The sequence below is a fragment of the Tachyglossus aculeatus genome, chromosome 11 (genome assembly GCF_015852505.1).
Source record: "Tachyglossus aculeatus isolate mTacAcu1 chromosome 11, mTacAcu1.pri, whole genome shotgun sequence".
NCBI classification, from domain to species: Eukaryota; Metazoa; Chordata; class Mammalia; order Monotremata; family Tachyglossidae; genus Tachyglossus; species Tachyglossus aculeatus.
Genome location: NC_052076.1, coordinates 11,978,856 through 11,995,933, shown reverse-complemented (window position 1 = coordinate 11,995,933; position 17,078 = coordinate 11,978,856). Strand labels below are relative to the sequence as shown.

At 43.1% G+C, this 17,078-nt stretch overlaps 1 protein-coding gene across 8 annotated transcripts in view; it reads right to left on the bottom strand.

Annotated features, from left to right (window-relative positions):
- The window catches only part of ARHGAP32 (Rho GTPase activating protein 32), a 368,515-nt gene that overhangs the window by 97,083 nt on the left and 254,354 nt on the right, over positions 1–17,078 (bottom strand). For all 8 annotated transcript variants that reach the window (XM_038753686.1, XM_038753688.1, XM_038753690.1 and 5 more), the window contains one exon: positions 4,791–4,872. In XM_038753686.1, the coding sequence (XP_038609614.1) occupies positions 4,791–4,872 (82 nt within the window). The remainder of the gene's footprint in view (positions 1–4,790; positions 4,873–17,078) is intronic.

Genomic DNA, 17,078 nt, shown 5'->3' with positions numbered 1-17,078 from the left:
GCACTCCTCAGCCTTCCTTAATTCCCTGACCAAAGTAGTGACTGCTATTTTGTGGGTCCAACCTTAGGATTCCCCTGGTCCCATGAAACAGAATCCAGAAGGCTTAGGAGGAACAGCCTAGAACTTTCCAGGAGTCCTTAAGCCGAGAGCGGGTACAGAACTGAGCTGAACTGTTAATGGGGCTGGACCCTTGAGTCCCCGACAGTTCCTATCGGTCCTCAGCTGAATCTAGAAGATTCAGACAAAAATAGACCTTTCCAATTTGGGAAGCAGCCGAACGGCGGCCACAATACACTTTTTTAAAAATGGTATTTTTTAAGCACTTACTATGTGCCAGGCACTGTACTAAGAGCTGACTACGCTTGCTCCCTGACTTTGGCTCCTGGAGGCAGATCTTCAGGAATGGGCTCTGGTTTCGAGAGGAAGGAAGTCTATTCTGAAATGCATCCATCTGGAGGGGTTATTTACTTGTCTGGTACCGAAACCATTGGCATCTGATTAGTCAATTAATTTAGCTCCTTGGGGAAAGACAGAAACAGCAGCCCGGCTAAATTCTACTTTCAGAGATTGATGTGTTGATGGTTCAGAGGAAAAGGCTAAGTGTACGGGTTGTTCCGTGCTATAAGGTCAACTGCTAAGCAGTAGTCAGTGGAGAGGAGACAGCAACAAATCTTTGTGGTTTAAAACAAACTTGTGGTAAGAAGCACTTAAGTTTTGACCGCTTTCTCAAGACAACTGCAAGTTCAGATTCTCTGTTTCTACTTAGGCACTGTGGCCAATCCCCCTACGAACTTGTTTAAACAATCCCTAGTCAGGATTCTTAGTATTTTATATTCAAGGATATTTGGTTCTGAAGGTACGAAACAGGAATCTACAAGGGCTGGGTCTCACCCTTTTATATCATTTCCCTAATCATCTATAAAACTTGTCCATGTAATCGTTAATTTTATTTCAACACGACTAGTATGTTTTATGACTACATTAAGAAGTTGCTCCAAATAATTTCTGCCAAACCAACCTCTATCATTTCAAATTAAAGCAAGACACAAATGTGAGCTCAGCATTGGCTTTTCACTAGAATATTTAATCCTTTCAAATCTATTTGCTATAAAACAACACAGGCTGTTCTGTGTTCATACATTCCTGCAGAGCAAGCACCTTTATGCTCTAGGTTCTTCATGTCCTTAACGATTTAAACATAAAACTTTATTTTTAATAAAAGTGTTAAAACTAAAAGTTAATGCTAATGTATGTACTCTCTGTAGCTATAACTAAAATTGTGGTCAATTCTGTTTAACTCAAAGACACAGATCAATCAATGACTTTTTTAATAATATTTGTTAAGCACTTACTATGTGCCAGGCACTGTACTGAGTGCTGGGGTAGATAAAACCTAATCAGATTGGACATTGCCCCTGTCCCACAGGGGGCTCACAGTCTTAATCCCCATTTTACAGATGAGGTAACTGAGGCCCAAAGAAGTGAAGTGACTTGCCCAAGATCACACAGCAGACAAGTGGCCAAGGTGGGATTAGAACCCAGGTCCTCTGACTCCCAAGCCTGTGCTCTTTCCACTAGTCTGTGCTGCTTACTGAGTGATTACTGTGTGCAGAACACTGTACTAAGACCTTAAGAGAGTATGATATAAGAGACTTCTCTATAGCCGAGAAAGTTAAGATTAACTATAGACAAGACATACTTTGAGAATTGGTCATTTGTTTTAAGAGATCTTGTAATTCCTGGCCTCAGAAACCTCGGTGAAAAAAACATGGTGGTTTCTTAATGCTACTCCTCTGTCTCCACTTTCACTTGTACCCGTTCCAGGAAGTGATATGTGATTAATACATGAGTTACAGAGACACCTGCTCTTGAGGACCACTGTGCATTACCCTAATTTTAGAAAGCACCCCAGTCTCCCAAAAGGAGAAAACAGCAGTCCAGCATTTGCCCTTATGTCACGAGTAGCTTAGATTTACATTTTCACTTTTTTCACTTTGAACTAATGGTTCCTACCAGACAGTAACAAGTCCCTAACCTAACTGATATTTGTTCATATCAAAACAGATGGCTGGACTACTTACGTAACCCATCATGAAAAGTCCTGCCACAAATTCCCTGTCCCTCATGTAAGTCTCCTTCTCCTGAAATGTGTGTAAGGCTTTCACATTTGATCACTGTATTGTGTTCAAGGTTCTGTTGCCTCCAGCATCAATTACCTTTGCATGGGAGGAGGGAAAGAGGGCATTCCTTTCTGACATTTCTGTATAAGAAAAGGTTTTCATAGTGACTCTGTGAAGGGTCTGTATAGTCACAGGGAGTTTCTCATAAGCAACTGGGAAGAATGCCTGTGGAAACACCCCAGGTTAAAGGAGCCCAATTAGGCAATGACTTACTCATCATCATTTATAAGGAATGACCAACATCAAAGAATGTTAAAACAACTGAGAAGCAGTAGGGCCTAATGGAAAAAGCAAGGGCTTGGGAGGCAGGGAACCGGGACCTTAATTGCAGCTCTGCCACTTGCCTGTTTTAGGACCCTGGGCAAGTCACCTAATTTCACTGGGCCTCAGTTTTCTCATCTGCAAAATGGGGATTCGATACTTGTTCTCCCTCCCCCTTAGACTCTGAGCCCCACATGGGACAGGGACTGTGTCCGATCTAATTACTCTGTATCTCTCCCACTGCTTGGTCCAGCGCTTGGCACATAGTAATAGCTTAACAAATGCCACAGTGATTAATCTGGGGAAGGAGGAAGGTGATGGGAGGCACCCTCTAGACTGTAAACTCGTTGTGGGCAGTGAATGTGTCTGTTTATTGTTACGCTGTACTCCCCAAGTGTTTAGTACCAGGCACACAGTAAGCACTCGATATATATGGCTGAATAAATGAACTTCCTTCAAATAACTTAGGTGGACCCCTATGTCATTTTCGTACAGCAGTCGGGAGTACCGCAGCATAGAGACTGGAAGTTGTATATCCAAAACCCATCTATTCTGGGGCTGATCTCTTTGGAAAGATCACTGAGCACCTGGGATAATGCCACCCATTTCTCTGTCAAATAAGCCAGTGAACAGCCAGAAGATAATTATTTTGGCTTTTAATGTATTAGTGAGGATTTGAACAAGGCTGACAGGCCAAACATGGTTATGCCATGTAAACACACACACATTTTACTACATTTCGAAGTCTGAAAAATAAGTGTGGCATTTGTTAGGTGCTTATTATGTGCCAAGCACTGTAATAAGTGCTGGGTTAGAGAGAAGATAACCTGGTCAGATACAGTCCCTATCCCAAATGGAGCTTACAGTCTAAGTAGGAAGGAGAACAGGTCTTGAATTCCCATTTTACAGATGACAACACTGAGGTACAGAAAAGTTAAATGACCTGCCCAAGGTCATACAGAAGGCATATGGTGGAGCTGGAATTAGAACCCAGGTCTTCTGACTCCCAGGCCCAACCAAACTCTTCTCTATAAACAATAAAATTGTTTCCCAGGCCTCCCTACTAACCATACACTAAAAGGGAAAACAGGATCCCAAATCCTGAGCAGTTTAGACAATTAAAATTCCAATCTCTTAATTATCCAGGACTATGTGCCTGCTTCAATAGTACTTCATGCACAAAATGGAGACTCCATGTTTCAAGATCTCCCAAGAGGCTCCTGTTAAGATTTGGAAGGAACCAAAACATTTACAGGGCTCTTAACTATTCAAGTAAGCTTAGCCTTCCTTCCTCTAATCATTTTATTCCTTCCTCCTCAATTGTTTCCAGAAAAAAAAAACCCAAACCCAGGAGATACTGAAGCAGCAGGACCATGGCCTTCTGTCCCGTCTACTGATAACCCACCACTTCGAAAAATGCAGCTTGCCCCTACCCTCCCACCACAAGAACAGGTGGAGGATGAAGCAAACCATCCCACCATCTTGAAAAGTTAGGATCATTTAGGAAAGGTTTGAGGCTCTGAGTTAGAGCAGGCTGCACCTCAGCTAGGAGATGACAGATGTGCTTTGATCTTTCTGAAGTTTGAGCATTTCTTTGTGTCGTATTTTTTCAAAGTTTACCTCTAGACTATACAGAGAAAACATACCAGAACACATACCAAAATAACTTTCTGAAAGAAGAGGGGATGTTCTGAGAAAGGTGTGTCCATGGAGTCACTAAGGGTCAGAAACGACTCAATGGCATTTGAAGAAGATCTCTAGACTGTAAGTTCGTTGTGAGCAAGGAATATGTCTGTTTATTGTTGTACTCTCCCAAGTGCTTAGTATGCCCTGCATACAGTAAGCACTCAATAAATACAACAGAATGAATTTATGAGAGTTGCATTTTTCTGATTCACCTTCATCCAGACCTTGAGGTAGGAACTACCTTTGGTTTGTTCTCATTTTCATTTGCTCAGCACCCAGGGCAGGGATCTGCACAGCATATCATGGATACTGCATAGGCCTGAAGAACTCATTGTTTAATTAATATGCTAAATTACACTGGAATGACACTGAAAGTAGAAGGAGGCTGAGATCTATGCACTTGGAGGTCACTCATTAAAAATCTTTAAAAGCTATGGCGCATGAAAAACTATGTGAAATGAACAACACAGCCACACAGAATGGACAACACTCAACAATGGGACATGAAATTAGACAAGTATGCAATGGATGTGCAACTGTGTCAACACTCAGACAAACAGAGCCAAAAACAGAAAACAAGTAGTGGATTCAATTGGAAGAGTGGATTTTGTCAACTTAAGCCATATTATGAAATGCTCACCATAATAAACAAAGTGCACTGACCTGGTTTTGGCACGGAATTCGTCACTGATTGAGGGACTTTTTGGTTGATTAACTCAACGCAGTGTCCCGGAAAGAGTCCCACCTGTAGCGGAAAAGAAGCCAAGAAAAGAATGGGTATTTGTGAAGGAAAAAGGAGAACAGGAAGACGTGTGAATGCAGCCAATTCAACTTTGCTTAATATATTACAAATGCCCCTTCCCCATTTCTATTATTTCCTAATACTAAGCAGATGAAGGTAATTGAATACACAAGAAAACAGAACAATCTGTTGCTACAAAAAAACGCTGACCTGCTCCTGTGGCCCTGGTAGCAAAATATACAGAATACAAACATCTCCATTTTTATTAATACCTTCCCTCATTTTTACACAACATTAATATTTAAGCTAGTAGTAGCTAGTCGCACAGCAGGATGCCATGCATCTAGTGTGTGATCCAGCTGAAGCCCCCAATCTCACCAGGTTTTCTTCTTCCCCACAATGCCAACACTTGAGTTTATTTTCTTTTGTTTCTTTAGCTGGCAAAGTTAAAAGCCAGGTGAACAAAGGTGGATGATCACTCTTCACATTGGATTCCCTCAGTCAGCCACCCACCCACCACAGAGAAAGGTGGGCTTCAACCCTCTTAGAAGCCCCAGGCACTCCTAGACTGGTATTGCTCAAGTCAACCAAGAATCCCCACATTTGGTCATCTTGTCCTGGGGCCATTCTGTCCAGGAATGGGTTATGATCACCTGGGGCCACTACAGGGCTGAATGAAATCCCCATAGTGTATTACGGTACCCCAAATCCTGCAAGGGACTTACTTTCTCAGCGGGTGGCAGGGAAATGATTCTGCCCGCTCACAGATTTGCTGTCTGTTGTTCTCACCAAAGTACTAACACAGCCACAGGATGATTTAATCACTTTGGTTTGGCCACAGTTTAAAACAATGTTTTATGTTAATGTTCTGTTTTACCCCTTAAAAGTTCAGGAACCAGACAAACCCATTAAGTTAGGCCACTTAAACTACACTGCATAATAATCAGAGCAGAGTTTAGAGTCTGTGGTGATGATGGGGTGTGAAAATAATAGCTTGAATAATAATAAAAAATACCACTGTACTAAGAACTGGGGTAAAAAATATATTAGACAAGTCCTTGTCCCACATGAGGTAAACAGTCTAAGGAGAAGGGGAAAAAAATTTTTTATCCTCATCCCTGTTTTAGAGATGAGGAAACTGAGAAGCTAAGTGGCTTGCCCAAGATTACACAGCAGGCAAGTGGTGGACCTGGAATTAGAACACAGGTCTCTTCACTCTCAAAACCATGTTCAGTCCACTAGGTCACAAAGATGAAACCTAGTCACCCTGCACAAGCAGAAAATTAACACTTCATCTAATTCCATTTCCCACTTCAAAGACTGCACTGGCCTCCTTTCAGACCTCCTTGCCTCCAGCCTCTCCCATCTCCAGTCCATATTTCACTCCATTATTTGGATTCCTTTTCTTAAAAAAATGTTCTGCACACATCTCTCCACTCATCAAAAACCTCCAGTTCCTTCTCATTCACCACTACACCAAATAACAACTCCTCACTATCAGCTTTAAGATTCTCAATCACCTCTCTCCCTTCTTACCTCATCTAATTTCTCTAACACCAAATAACTTACTGTGCCTCAATTTTTGTCTCTCACCATCAAATCCTAGCTCAAGTCCTTCCTCCTGCCTGGAGCTCCCTCCCCTTCAGATCTGACCGACCACTACTCTCCCCATCTTCAAAACACTCTTGAAATCATATCTCTACTGGGAAACCTGAACTGACTAACCTTCCATCTCCCCAGCCAATTCTCCCTCCCTTCTGCATCCCCTATGAACCTGTATCCACACGCACCAAGTATTTTGATTCTCACTCGACTCCACAGAAGTTATGTACATATCCCCCCTCTAGACTGCAATGTCCCCTCTAGACTGCAAGCAAGTTGTGGGCAGGGAACATATCTACCATTTCTGTTGCATTACACTCTCCCAAGCGCTTAGTAAAGTGCTCTGCACACAAAAGGCACCAAATAAATACCATTGATGATGATCTCATTATACTTTTACACTTCTCCTACTTATATTTTATTTTAATGTCAGTCTCCCTAACTATACTGTAAGCTCCTAGAGGGTTGGGATTGTGCCTACCAATGTTATTGTACTATCCCGAGTGCTTAGTACAGTGCTCCGCACATGGTAAGCACCCAATAAATACCACTGATAGGAAACCCTAGGGCAAAGTTTTCCATTTGTGCATCTTCTACCAGTACTAGTATTAGTGGTAGTAGTATTAGTATTTATTTATTGTAATATTTAGTAGTTTTAGCATTTAGTAGTTTAATATTTAGTAGTATTTATTGATCATCCACTTGGTATGATGCACTCTACTAGGCTCTTCCCCTCCCCATCCCCCCCGCCTTACCTCCTTCCCCTCCCCACAGCACCTGTATATATGTATATATGTTTGTACGTATTTATTACTCTATTTATTTATTTATTTTATTTTGTTAATATGTTTTGTTTTGTTGTCTGTCTCCCCCTTCTGGACTGTGAGCCCGCTGCTGGGTAGTGACCGTCTCTATGTGTTGCCAACTTGTACTTCCCAAGCACTTAGTACAGTGCTCTGCACAAAGTAAGCGCTCAACAAATACGATTGAATGAATGAATGAATGAAAGTACAAAATAAAGAAGTGACATGTCCCCTGTCCACAAAGGGCTTACACTCTAACAGGGAAGACAAACATAAAGATATTGTGGTCAAAATAAACAAATTTAGTATACATATACAAATGAGCAATAAGGAAGGAGTGAAATATAAGTTAATAAAGGAAGCATTATTGTCTGGTGGAAAAAACATGGGTTTGGCAGTCAGAGGACCTGAGTTCTAATTCTGGCTCTGTCAATTACTTTCTGTGTGACCTGGGGAAGTCACTTACCTTCTCTGTGCCTGAGTTACCTCATTTGTAAAATGGGGATTAAATACCGTTTCTCCCTCCCCTATAGACTATGAGCCATATGGGGGACAGGGACTGTATCAAATCTGATTATCTGATTATTTACTCAACTGCACTTAATACAGTGCTTAGTATTATGGTGGTGGTATTTGCTAAAGTGCTTACTATGTTCCAAGCACTCAATTAAGCACTGGACTAAACCCAAGGTCATCAGATTGGACAGTTACTTTACCCCAACCCCAGACAGCCAAGGCCTCATTTCCCCTTCTATCTCTACCATTTCCCTAATCCAAAACTTCATCTCTAGTCCCCAGCATTATGCGACACACAGGGTGGTGCTAATGGGAGACACAGCCACGGACAGAGATAAGGTGTTGAGCAGGCAGGAGACAGTCACTCTTCCCAAAACCATCAGGAGAGACGGAAGGGCAAGAGAGGGAGAAGGGGTGCAAGGAGTTGGACATGTAGGGGAGAGTGTGGCAAGGGAGCCAGATGGCCCCAGCAAGCCTTGGGGAAATAGTATTGGGATAAATACAGCTACACACCCTAGAAACAAAAGAAAATAAAGGGGGCGACTGCTCCTAGCCAATATTTACAGATGTTTCTATAGATGTGGTCATGACTGGGCCGCCACCCAGAAGATGGAAGAACAGAAAGTAGAGAAGTCTCATTCTTCTGTGGGGCCCTCTGCCGACAGACTCTCATGGGGTCCCATGTGATCTTCCAAAATCTGAGTCATCGAGAGGCTCTGACTGTTATGCTTTCCTTGTGTACGCATCACTTTGGCATACTCATTTACTATGTTCCTGCTGCAAACTTGGAGTGGGTATTGTATGCCTGCACCTAAATTAGAAGGACAAAACAGATCATTCTTTCCTTGGAATGGACTTATTTAAAATAATTATCTGGTTTGTTTGGGAGACTGGAGCTCTAGTTGCTTCTTGGAGCTCTACCCATGGCATTTTGAAGTCTCTTCCAGTTACATGACACATGTATCAGTGGAAAGAGCATGGTCCTGGCAGTTAGGTGGTCCAGGTTCCAGTTCCAGCTAAGCCACTGGCCTGCTGGGTGACTTTGGGTAACCCATCTAACTCCTCAGGGCCTCTTTTTCCTAATCTATACAATGGGAAGGATCACTGACTTCCCTCCTTCTTAGGCTGGGGGCCCCAAGGCCTGGTGACTGATCTGATTATCTTGAATCTACCCCTATACTTAGCACAGTGTGTGGCATCTAGTAAGAGCTTAATAAACACAATTATTATTCCAAAGGAAGGATCTGATCAAATATCAAGCATTATTGCTACTCACAACAATCTGGATCTTTTTCCCCTCACAATAATATCAAGTTCTTAAGCACCCAAAAAAGATAAAGTTGTCAAAATCCACACATGGGTACTGAACACAGTGATTCCCCTTGCCCTTCCACTGATTTTCCACCCCAACTTCTGATGATTTCATAGTAGCTTCCCCAAGGATCGGATTTCTCTGTAGCATCTGGAGTGCTGCTCCACCATCCCCCAAATCTCTTACAGTCTAGAGAGGGCAAACAGACACTAATATAAATGAATACATTACAGACATGTACTTTACTGAGAAAATTGAAATCATCAAGTGTGACTTCTCTAAAACCTCCCCTACTATTCTCCAGTCTCTCCTTTTCCAACTCGCCCATCTTTCCCAGCAGTACCTCAGAAGGACATCTCACCACTCTTCTCAAAATCCATCTCTCTGCAGCTTACTAAACTACTTGCCCCCTCCCTTCTTCTCTCCCTGACTGGCATTTTCAACCACTCATTTTCCAACTGCTTCTTCCCCACTACTTTCAAACATGATCATGTCTCCTTTATCCTGCAAAAAACTAAAACCCTTTGACCCCAGGGCTCTCTCCTGTTATCACCCAATCTCCCCCCTTTCATTCCTTCCCAAGCTCCTTAATAATAATTATTATTATTATCATTATTGTGGTATTTGTTCAGCACTTACTTTGTGCCAGGCACTGTACTAAGCGCAGGGGTGAATACAAGAAAAATCAAGTTGGGCACAGTCCCTGTCCTACATGGGGCTCATGGTCTTAACCCCCCATTTTACAGATGAAGTAACTGAGGTCCAGAGAAGTGAAGTCACTTGTCTGAGGTGATAGAGCAGACAAGTGGCAAAGGTGGGATTAGAACCCAGGTCCTTCTGACTCCCAGACCCGTGCTCTATCCATTAGGCCATGCCCTTGAGTATGTTGTCTACACCTGCCGCCTCCCCTTCCTTTTTGCCAATTCTCTTCCTGAACCCCTCAAATCTGGCTTCTGCCCCCTTCACTCCATAAAAACTGCCCTTTCAGAGGTCACCAACGATCTCTTTCTTGCCAAATCCTCTCAGCTGCCTTTGACACTGAGGACCATCCACTGCTCCTGGAAACATTATCTATGCTTGGTTTAATAAATCAGCTGTACTTATTGAGTGCTTATTGTGTGCTGAGTACTATATTAAGTCCTTGGGGGAGTACAATATAACAGACACATTTCCTGCCACAATGAACTTACAGTCTAGAGAGGGCAAACAGACATTAATATAAATAAATACATTACAGAAATGTACGTAAGTGCTGTGGGGCTATGGGGTAGGGAATAAAGGGAGCAAATCGGGTGAGGCAGAAGGGAGGGGGATAAAGGAAATGAGGGCTTAATTATGGAAGGCCTCTGGGATAAGGCTTTGAAGGTGGGAGAGTAATTGTCTACCAGATATGAAGAGAGTGTCTTCAGTGATAGGAAAGACAGGGTCTGGGTGGGAAGGTTAGGAGGTCTGTTTTAGACATGTTCAGTTTGAGGTGACAGTGGGACATCCAAGTAGAGATGTCTTGAAGACAGGAAAAAATGCGAGACTGTGGAGAGGGAGAGAGATCAGGGCTGGAGATGCCAATTTGGGAATCATCCACATAGAGATGGTAATAATAATAATAACAACAACAACAATAATAATAATAATAATGGTATTTGTTAAGTGCTTACTATGTGCAAAGCACTGTTCTAAGCGCTGGGGGGATACAAGGTCATCAGATGGTCCCACATGGGGCTCACAGTCTTAATCCCCATTTTACAGATGAGGTAACTGAGGCACACAGAAGTGAAGTGACTTGCCCAAAGTCACACAGCCGATAAGTGGCAGAGCTAGGATTAGAACCCATGACCTCTGACTCCCAAGCCCGTACTCTTTCCACTGAGGCATGCTGCTTCTCCAAGGTGGTAGTTGAAGCCATGTGAGCGAATGTGTTCTCAAGGGAATGCGTGTAGATGGAGAATGGAAGGGGACCAGAACTGAACCTTGCAGGGACCCCTCCCAGTTAGGGGGTGGGAGGCAGAGGAGGAGCCTGCAAAAGAGATTAAGGATGAGCTCAATGGTGCTGTCCCTGCTCCCAACTGAAAGTGACAGGAGGGCATTAAGCTGGGTCGGTGACCGAGGAGGGCAGGGGTCTCTCCAATGACATGCCTGAAGAAGGGACAGGCGTGCAGTGCTTGGGAAACATGGTTGGTAACCTCTTCTTTCCCCTGGGCCCCAACAACAATTCCAGAGTATGTTTAAGCCAAGCATGGCTAGGTATTCAAGGCACGTGATCAGAGTCATTTCCCAGCAACTTCCTCTCTCTCATTTAGAAGCAACTGAAGGAGCCAGCTGTTGATTTTCCAGGAGCTGGGAGCACTGTGTGGCCCAGGCAACAGAATTTCCAAATTCTATTACCTAATTTGCATTGATTGGGGACTTGTTGTTCTCCTTTGGTTTTGGATTCTCTATCATCTTTCCTCAAACATGCTGAATATCTGAGGTGGCAGGACACTGATCTTTGATGTGTCTTGAACATCTCAGGGTAATGAATTCTGCAGTTCACCTATTTTTCCACCTTTATTTTCATGTCAGGTTTATCCCCGCAGGTGCTTTGTGTCTGCCTCACTTTCCAAGGTATATTTTTCATGAAGCAGCTCCCCTTTACATGTGAGAATATCTGAGATGCTCCCACTGGACCAAGAGGGCTTTGGAGCATCACAGTGGTTTAGCCCACTCCGCAGAAAGGAAAATCCTCTGCAAGAAAATGAGTCCAAAGTTTGGTAAATAGGTGCTGGCTGAGGTACATAACTGCGGAGAACAAAGGCTGTGTTTAGTCTTCCCTTATCACTTTATTCTTTAGCGATTTTAGAACCACTTCTGCTCAATACCTTAAATTCCTAGGGCAAAACTGTCCTCCTTAATTGTTCTCTTCTCTGTCCATATGAAAAATTTAAATTGCCGATGGGAGTGGAAGAATCCATTCCAGAAAGCCCAGAAGAAAATTTTTCGAGCCTGATCCAGGATAAAAAATTGGGCAATTAAAATGTAGTGTGCGAATGACTTCCTCATATCAGCAGAGGAACACCAGGTCAGCTAAAGGTAAAGAGTGGCCAGAACTAAAATCACCAGATATACCACTACAATTCCCTTCTTGTAGCTCATTAATCAATCAATGGTATTCACTGAGCTCTAGCTGGACACAGAGTAACCCAGACTTTAGTAATCAATTCCTACTACTTACTAAATCCTTCATATTCTCAAAGCACCTTGTGACCATGATCCAAATCCATCTGAGGTATTTGAGGGAAATAGCTCTAATCACAGGTGGTTTTTCTGGTCACAAGCCAACTTAATGGCAGGCTTTGGAGTTTGGAATCCAGGACCTGGATTCATATTTTGTTGGAATGCTAACCCTCACTGTCTTGTGTTGAGGAAATTATGGAGATTGGTTCTTTAAAATACACACTAAACACACACAGACATCCACTGGGATGGAGCAGCGTGGCTTAGTGGAAAGAGCACAGGCTTGGAAATCAGAGGGTGTGGGTTCAATCCTGACTCCGCCACTTTTCTGCTGTGTGACTTTGGGCTAGCCATTTCACTTCTCTGTGCTTGTTACCTCATCTGTAAAATGGAGATTAAGACTGTGAGCCTGTGGGACAACCTCATTACCTTGTATCTACTCCAGTGCTTGCAACAGTGCTTGGCACATAGTAAGGGCTTAACAAATACCATTATTATTATTATTATTATTATCATTATTATGAGAAGACTGTGCTCCGCCTGAGGTAATATTCCATCAAGGTATGTGGAATTAAGAGAGGTAGACAATATTTATACCTGAATCAAATCAGTTCCAGTTCACAGTTGCCATTTGTGGAAGCTATACCAGCTAACAACCGTACATACCTGTCTATATACTTTAGATCACAAGAACAAGTGACTCAAATTTTGTGACAGATGAGTCAGCGGTGACTTAATTTATGTTTTATTCATGGTTATTCTAGCCTCCAGGTTAATTTACTTCTTAATTACGATTTTCTTTAATTCTCCGGAATATCATTTGCAAAGCCCAAGCTAATATAAAAATCAGTAAAGGAAGATATTGATTTCCTTTGAACCCACCTAATTGTCCACATGATATTTTAATAATATTATGGTATGTGTTAAGTATGTGTCAAGCACTGTACTAGAATTGTGAATTTATATGGTACTTTTAAGCCCTACAAAACCAGAATTTTCCTAGTGACAAAGAACTTAATGCCATTACTAAATCCACCTTACTGACACTGACCTCTCTCTTCTGCAATCTTCCATTTCCCACCTGTCACCAGGCCATCATTCCCCAGACATCCACTGGCCCCTGAAGCTCGACATGTCCCAAACTGAACTCCTCATCTTCCCTCTCACATTCTCTCCTCCACCTCACTTTCCTATCACAGTTGATAATGCCACCATCCTCCCCGAGTCTCAAATCCATAATAACTGACATTATCCTTGACTTGCTCCTCTCTTTTGATCATCATCATCATCAATCATATTTATTGAGCACTTACTGTGTGCAGAGCACTGTACTAAGCGCTTGGGTATACTGCCAATTCTTCCTCCTCTAACTTTTCCAAAATCAATCCCTTTTTCTCTATCCAAATGGCCACCATGCTGGTCTGGACACTTACTACATCCCAGGTTACTACTGCATTGGTCTGCTTATCAACCTACCTGCCTTCAGCCTCTCCCGACTCCAGTCTGAATTTGAATGTGCCCATCGGATCATCGCACATGTCTCCCCACTTCTCAAAGGCCTCCATGGTTGGCCATTCCTGTCCACACCATGCAGAAACTCCTGCTTAAAGCACCACATCAACTCTCTTCCTATCTGCCCAGTTTTCTCCCTCTACAGCCCCATTTGCATGGGTCACTCCTCTCAAGACCCCTATTCACCATGCCTCACTTTGGTCTCTCCCCATAACTGACCTGCTGCTCACACCCTCCCGTCCTGCCTGGAACTCTCTCCTCCTTCGGATATAATAATAATGATTGTAGTTGTTATGCATTTACTAGGTGCCAAGCACTGTTCTAAGCACTGGTGTAATAATAATAATAATTATTATGACATTTATTAAGCGCTTACTATGTACAAAGCACTGTTCTAAGTGCTGGGGAGGTTCCAAGGTGATCAGGTTGTCCCATGTGGGGCCCACAGTCTTAATCCCCATTTTACAGATGAGGTAACTGAGGCACAGAGAAGTTAAGTGACTTGCCCGAAGTCACACAGCTGATAAGTGGCAGATCCGGGATTAGAACCCATGACCTCTGACTCTCAAGCCCGTGCTCTTTACACTAAGCCACACTGCTTCTGATATACAAACCACCTCTCTTTTCCAACTTTTAAGCACTTCCAAAAATCTCATCTTCACCAGGAAGACTTAAACATTTGATTTCTCATCTCTCCACTTCGTATAATCATTTCAGCTCTTCACCGCCATCATCAAAAGCACTTATGAGCATATATTTATATACTTTCTCCTATCTGTAATTTATTTTAGAGTCCATCTCCCCAACTAGATTGTAAGAAACTTGAGGGCAAGAATCATGTCTACTATTTCTATTGTACTTTCCCCAAAGCATCGAACTGTGGATGTGTACATAAGTGCTGCAGGGCTGAGGAAGGAGCGAATAAACTGGGCAAATCCAGGTGCAAGGTCATCTTGAGTCTAGACGAGTCCCATGACTTTGAATCCAGATCATTCAAACGCAAGTTACGTCTATGAGGTATCCTTCTAAGAGCAGTGGCCCTGAGTGGTTCAGGTCGGCCTCAGATCATCCTGGTTTCCATTCCCTTCATTCTTCTCCATCTCTCCCATCCAGAAACTGGGTGAGGAAACCAGGAGCATTCGGTGAGATAGTAGAGGACAGTAGTGGGGTAGTAGTTGGGTAGTACAACGGTAGTGGATGGGAAAGAGATATCCATTTTTAGATACTGAAACAGGCAGCTTAGCAGAGGTGCTGGGAAGGTTGGCATTCCTTGTCTAGGCTTTGTGCTCCTTGTGGCAGGGAATGGGTTTACCAACTCCGCTGTGCTGTACTCTCTCAAGCACTTGGTACAGTGCTCTGCACACAGTAATAGCTCAATAATTACCATTGATTGAGTGACTGTCACTCTAAAGTCATGAAGGCACTGGCCACCTTGTTCTCTCTGAGTTGCCCTTGGCTCTACTGGGCTCTCAGTAATAATAATAATAATGATGATGATGATGATGATGATTATTATTATTATCATGGTATTTCTTCAGCGCTTATTGTGTGCCAGGGACTGTACCAAGCACTGGAGTGGATACAAGTAAATTGGGTTGGACAAAGTCGCTGTCCCCTGTGGGGCTCACAGTCTAAATCCCCATTGTAGAGATGAGGTAAATGAGGCACAGAGAAGTGATATGACTTGCCCAAGGTCAGAACAAGTGGTGAAGCCAGGCTTAGAACCCATGAACTTCTGACTCCCAGGCCTGTGCTCTAGCCACTATGCCATGTAACTCCAGGCCCCAGGGGGAAGGTGAAGAGAAGAGAGAGGACGAGTGGTGCTGAGCAAACCACCATCACCAGAATCAAATCCCCCAGGGCAGACTCTTTGATCCGAGGGCTCCAGATCCAGGCTCATCTGTGGTTTCTGAGGGGAGACTCCAATCACCTTCCATACAGCCAGGCTCCTGCTTTGACCTCACTCCCCATTTTCTCCCTTCTCTGTCTCTCTCAAGCCTTGCAGCTAATTGACCAATGGCCTTTGTGTGACAGAGAGCTTGATTATATAAGCTCCAAAAGCACCGTGATTTTCACCATTACCCTAGGCAGATTGGCCGTGATTGTGTGAAGCCATGCGTTAAAATGTCAAGGAGAGGAAATGGCCCTGATGTTAACAAAACAGAATGTGGCTTGTCAAATTAAGGCTAGAGATGCTTGGTGACCTCAAATTAAGCAATAAATGAAGTCAACATAACTTTGCATCTGTCTTATGATGAAGTTGGGGGTATGGCAGTAATCCTCAAGTGCCCAGAATGACTCTCCCATTGCCTTCAGGCTTCTCTTTGGCCATTTTTACCCAGGTTCTTTTCTTCCAGACATGATGTAACTGCCCAGACACAAATTTTCAGTACACCCTGGCTTTCCCATTTACAAGGATTTCCAAGAACCTTCCCCCTGAATTTAATTTCAAGGCGGTGAAGGGGTCAGTTGTGGTCACTCAGAGGTATGCGGGGATTCAAATCATCTCCTTTAAAATCTTGGCTGGGCTATCTTTCTGAAAGTTTCTGAATTCTTTGGCAAACACCCCAAGTGACACCAACATTTCTTTAAACACTTGTGATCCAAAGATACCCCTCTCCCTCCCACGTAAATTTTTTTTTAGCCTAAGTTGGATCCAGCCAACACTCAATTATCTAGACTTACTGAGGACGGGAAGTACCCAAGCCAATGGAATCGCAAACCACATCTTATGGGTTTGTTTCATTACTTTTTCCAATAAACCTTTGTGGCAGTTTGTTTTGTTTTGCGGTACTTATTAAGCACTTATATGTGTCAAACACTGTTCTAAGCACTGGGGTAAGTACAATTCAATTCAGTCAGGCACAGTTCCTGCCCCTCATAGGGCTCTCAGTCTAGGGAGAACAGGTATTGAATCCCCACTTTAAAGTTGAGGAAACTGAGAGACAGAGAAGTTAACTGACTTGCCCAAGGTGCCACAGCTAGCAATTGGCAGAGTCAGAATTAGAACTCAGGTCCTCTGACTCCCAGGTCTGTGCTCTTTCCATTAGGCCACACTGCTTCCCCAAGCAGCTGAGTTTGAGGTCCACCTTCTATTACTCCATTCCCTCCCTGTGGCGGGAGTAATACTAATAATAATGATAATAATAATCATAATAATTGTGGCATTTGCTAATTGCTTACTATGTGCTGTGCACTGTTCTAAGTGCTGGGGTAGATACAAGGTAATCAGGTGGGACACAGTCCCTGTCCCA